This window comes from Lactuca sativa, chromosome 5, assembly GCF_002870075.4.
Source record: "Lactuca sativa cultivar Salinas chromosome 5, Lsat_Salinas_v11, whole genome shotgun sequence".
NCBI classification, from domain to species: Eukaryota; Viridiplantae; Streptophyta; class Magnoliopsida; order Asterales; family Asteraceae; genus Lactuca; species Lactuca sativa.
In genome coordinates, this window is record NC_056627.2 from 116,266,905 (window position 1) to 116,272,361 (window position 5,457).

At 38.6% G+C, this 5,457-nt stretch overlaps 1 protein-coding gene across 1 annotated transcript; it reads right to left on the reverse strand.

Annotated features, from left to right (window-relative positions):
* Positions 1–3,798: 3,798 nt before the first annotated feature.
* On the reverse strand, positions 3,799–4,242 carry LOC111894054 (uncharacterized). Its single transcript, XM_023890127.1, has one exon. The coding sequence runs from the start codon at positions 4,240–4,242 to the stop codon at positions 3,799–3,801; it is 444 nt and encodes a 147-aa protein (XP_023745895.1).
* Positions 4,243–5,457: the final 1,215 nt, after the last annotated feature.

Consider the following 5,457-nt stretch of genomic DNA (forward strand, 5'->3'; position numbering starts at 1 on the left):
ATCGTGTGAATGTTCATGAAGTGAATGAAATGGGAAAATGAAATAGTACTATGGTGTAGTATCAAATAACTACAACCGTACTAACTACCTTAAGTCTATTGTAATCTTGAAAGTACTGTAGTATTTATAATAAGTGACTACTTCTGTACTAATATTGCCTTATTTGAGGGATAAGGCATAATGTGATGGCTAGATCCGTGCATATTTGCACCTAAGTATTACCCTTTGGTACTAGGGTAAGTAACAGTGTTAACCGGAGACATCCGTAGACGTACATTTACCTCTGTTGCTAACAGCTAGGTATATGAATAGTTAGTCCCTTAAAGTATACCTGTAATGGTATCAACTGTTGACATCCGTGGATGTGCTTTTACCTCTGTAGCTAACAGATATTCTAGGAATGGTTAATCCCGCAACGTATCCTTTGGTTCTAGGATATTAAATCCAATCTATCTCGTCGATTATGTGATTTTATCACAAAGTAAAGATAAGAATGAGGATTATTTAACAGAATCTATACATATATAATGTAATATTAACTCATCATATATTATCTATGATCATATACCCAATATAACTATCACAATGCGTTGTGATTCATTGGTATAGTTAGATCCTGAAATCGCTCCATGCTATAGCACCTAGTGATGTCTATCCTATTATCATATATGTAAACATACTCATGTAAACGTATCTATATAAATGTACTCATGTAAGCGTAATCATGTAAACATATCTATGTAATAGTATAGTAATGTACTGTAATGTTCTACGTGTGCTAGCTGTAACGTGTGTTCTCTCGTTATTTAGCATGTATAGTAATGTATTGTGTGTACTAGCTGTAATGTGTGTTCTCTCTCTATCTAGCAAGTATTGACTCATGAATGAACTGACTCATTGTATGATATCACGTTCTAGTAATCGTATTAGTATCCTCCTTTGCTACCCCTATGGTAACTTACTAGTGAAGTACTGGTACATATGAACATGGAAGTATACCCTTGCTACCCAAGGGTATTGAATGGACTGGAAGAACCTTTATGACTATATATGTACACATGATATATAACTAATATTTAAACGACCTTCGGACGGATACCCGATACCTCACCAGACCACATCCCAACGGTTAAAAGGAAATAGAGTGGATAGCCTTACTAAGTCCTTTAAACATTTCTTATATAACTATACATATATATAGGCATGCAATTGACAATATAAAAGCATAAAATAATTTTTGTAAAACCTTTAAACATGATTATTATCTAAGAAAAGGTCGACATGATGCTAGCCTATAAAACGGGTTGGAAGTATTTGTTTGATAAAACAGTCTAAGTACAAAGAAACATTTGTTTGAAACACAATTGTAAATGAGTTTTGAAATGAAACATACAGTGTATAAAGAACAGTCAAATAAGAAGTTTTAAACATATAAAACGTTTATGAAAAATCATGTGAAGAAAACTGTTTTGCAAACACAACTAATATGTAGTAAATCATTTGAATGCTACTTATTAATCACATGTGATTAATATAATAACTAGCATGATTCTACTTGTATCCCCCCATAAAACATTTAAAAACATTTAAAACATTGATTAAGGGGTATGAACTCACCTGTTGTGAGTGGTACGGATGAATTGAAGATGTAGGATTGCTAGGTGTCAAGTGAAGTCTTGAACACACTCTATGATCCTACTTAACATATAATATCACATATATGTATCAAATTAGTCTATAAACAACTAATAAACAAGTCAAGACACCCTAGGACATGCTAAACACCTTTATCAAGTGTTATTAGCCTCAAGGATTGCATCTAAGTGTTGTAGGGAAAGGCTAGTGGGTGTAGGGTTCAAGGAAAACTCCTTAATGGAGTTCACGGCCCTAATGTCATCAACAAAGGAGTTTACGGTCGTAAACTCATGGGTTTACGACCATAAGCTCCTACTTACTTGACCCTTTGATGTTTTGAGGCTTTATAAGACCCTAAGAAGCAATTCTACTTAATGGCAAGGTCTTTGGAAGAGTTTAGGGCATCTTATAACTCCTTTGAGGAGTTCACGGCCCTGGGACCAAACCCCTTGGAGATTACGGCCGTAATCTCCCATGGAAGGGTGTTTTTGGTGATTTCAAGTCTCTAATTTAACTAAAAACTAATCTAGGCTAGTGTCCAAGGCTTTAGGAGAGTTTAAAGCACCTTTTGGCCCTATTGTTTGGAGTTCATGGTCCAAGAACTTCTTGGGTCGTGAACACCTTACTCTTGGTGTTCTAGGGGTGTTTTCTAGTCCTAAACACATTAGGGTACAAGTCTAAACTAGTTTCAATTCAAGAGGAAGGGACTAGGGCACTCTTTGCCCCTTAAAGAAGGGTTTACGGTCCAAGATGTTCTTGGGCCGTAAACTCTTAAATCTTGATGGTTTCCTATGATTTCTAGTGTATTAGACACATATCAAGCTCTATAACACACTAGGATAGAAGTACTCACGATTTGGGACGAAAGTCCGAAGATCCTTGAGAGAGAATTCGGCTTTTCTCTAGTTGGAAATGTAACAAATGAATGAATATGGCTCAGAATCCTATATATACTACTGGGGTTTTTGGCAGAAAATAATTTTATTCAGGCATTGAACTCTAATATCATAGAGTTTTGGAATAATAGAGTTGCACCGCCCTGGTGCATCCTCTCTCCTGATATCCCTTAAAGTGTAAATCCTGAAATACCCAAACTTATCACAAAACTGCTAATATTCGGATCTCGGTCCATTTTTGAAAGGTAATTCGTTCCTTGCGTTTGCTCAACCAATTCCTTTATGCGAGGCAGAGATAACGATTTCTAATGGAAATCTTGACGCAGTCCTCGATAGCCGAGGTACATATGATACAATCCGTCTACCTCTGGTAGAATAAGACTGGAGCTCTCCAGGGTGAGAAGCTTGGCATTTCAATTCTATTGTTGAGTAGTTCTCTAAGTTGCCCAGATTGTTCTTGTATTTCAGTGGGTGATTAGACTGTAAGGCGGTCTGGTTACAGAAGTCGTACTGGGTTCTAAGTTTGTTCACATGACGATGCGATTACTTGTAGTCTTGGGCAGTCTTCGTCCTGAAGTTCATATTAGAATTCATACATGGTTCAACGATCACAATCTCGTGTATACGAGTCATATATAATTAAGATTGAAAAGATAGTCGAATAAATGATTCATCTTTACGTTCACATCCCAATGAGGAAAAGGAGTTGAAGTGAATCATCAATTCTAAACATGTAGAACCTTGATTATATATCACCCCTATGTATACATTCTTCAGCGATAGATCAACCGTATGGATCCTTGGATTGAACTTGACGTACTGTACGAGTGGTGCTTCGGGGAGGTTTGCTGAGTTTTCTTCAGAAAGGAGAAGAAACATGCGGTACTCTATGCATGAGTACTTCCGAGTTCTGAAATGACGGCTTCGCTAAAAAGACGTTTACTGAGAAAGAGATGTACGTATGAAGCTGGTATTGGGAGAATCAAATTGAATCTAGTTGCATGATAATGTCGGAATCATATGGGAACTAAAGACATTAGATTTGAACATAAGGCATTACAGACAAAACACAAGCGTGCAACCATCAACATAGTTATAGTACTTTAGACTTACTACAAGACTATTGCTGCGAACAAGGTATACCACAAAAGACAATTATACGCAGCACTAGCATCCCTTTACTGAAGGGATCTCATAAAAGATAAGACTCTAGTTGCACTAGTTTTGGATGGTTTATAAGTCTATTACAACGAACGCCCTAGATATTCTAACAAAGGTCCGTCAAAGTTTCTCCTGCAGCTGTGATCCTGAGAATCTTCCCATCAGTGCCTGAGTTCTTTGCTATTAGACAATCCTTCTTGAGGTGTCCAATTTCACCGTATAAATGACATATCTGGCTAGCGCCAGCATCGGTGGTGGAAGTGAAGTGTCGAGTAAGAGTTACGGGGACACGATTGCTTCCGTTGATCTTCTCTTTTGAAAAATTTCTATAATAGTGCCCTGCCTTACCACAACTATAGCAAACTAGGCTAGCTCCAGTGGGGGAGGTAGTTCTACATAAACGAGCAATGTGCCCCATCTTGTTGCAATTGTTGCTTTGCCTTGCTCGGCAAATTCCCGTTTGACCGGTGTTGTGATGGTAGGGGTTGCCACTGGTTGTTGTTGCGTGGCAATCCTCTGAAATCGCTTGAGTTCCACTTTGTTTTGACATTTTCATTTCTTGAACTTTGAGTTGTTGTTTTGGGTGCTGGCGACTGTTACTATTTGTTGATTTCTCGGATCGTTACCACGATCGGAATTTTCAACTCCTTTATCAATCTTGTTTGTGTTGATAGTGCTGCGGTTTGCAAGGACGGCTGTCACGGCAGCCATCACGACAGCTGTAATTGCGGCTTGGAAAGTAGCGGTGTCCATAAGCAGAGGTTTCGTTGTTCGGCTGGCTGTTTCCGGATGAAGACATGAATCTGTTAACACGAAAGATAAGGATTTTATGAGCGATTTTTGTCGACCCTAGATGCACTTCGACTGTTCAAGTAAAGAGTAAGGGTATGTTCTCGAAAGTTTGACCTACATCCCTATGATGCAGTCCTAGTACGGATTGGAAGTATGTTCGCGAAGGTTTGACCCACATCCCTATGATGCAGTCCTAGTAATGAGTGGAAGTAAGTTCGTAGTATGGTCTTATGACACTTAACGTCTAAACAGGGTACCATCGGCTGGTTAATAACATGATCCAACCCTTGAAGAAGAATTGGGAATTATCCTTGAGCTAGAATACCCTAGTTCAATAACTCAACTAGAGTGGGTTTCAAATAGACTCCCATGACAACATGATGAAAGTATTTGAGTAAAGAATGACACAGAAGTTAGCCAACTGCCAATATCTTTGATATTCATGACGTAAAAGTTCAGGAAAAATGACCTTGTAAAAGGTCTTACATCATATCCAGAGTATAAAGTCCTTGACAGCATAATGACCTAACTAAAAGTACATACAGTACAAGATAGTTTCATAGAAAATGCCACATCAGGCATAGACAGAAAAACGATTCCTTTTAACAAGGAAAAATAAAGTAAAACATCTACTACTGGCAACGGTCATCCCTCTAGTGAACTCTCAGTTCGCCCAGTTGGCGTTCCACATCAAGTAGGTGTCTTTCGTGCACCCTTTGGCGTACTCGTAGTTCTATGACTTTGGCTCGTGATTCAGCCAGTGCTTGCAGCAGGGTTTCATGGTCTCTCTCAGATCTCTCACGGGCATCTTCTAGGCGAATGGTGCGAAGGGTATGCATTCTCGCATTGGTGACAACTTCTATGATCTGATGTAGGACTGTCCTGCTTTGAATCTCATTTCGAGCTACTTTGCAGACCAGGATTAGCAAGATTCTATCTGTTGAGCCCCCATTGCTCAGGTCATAAAAGCTTC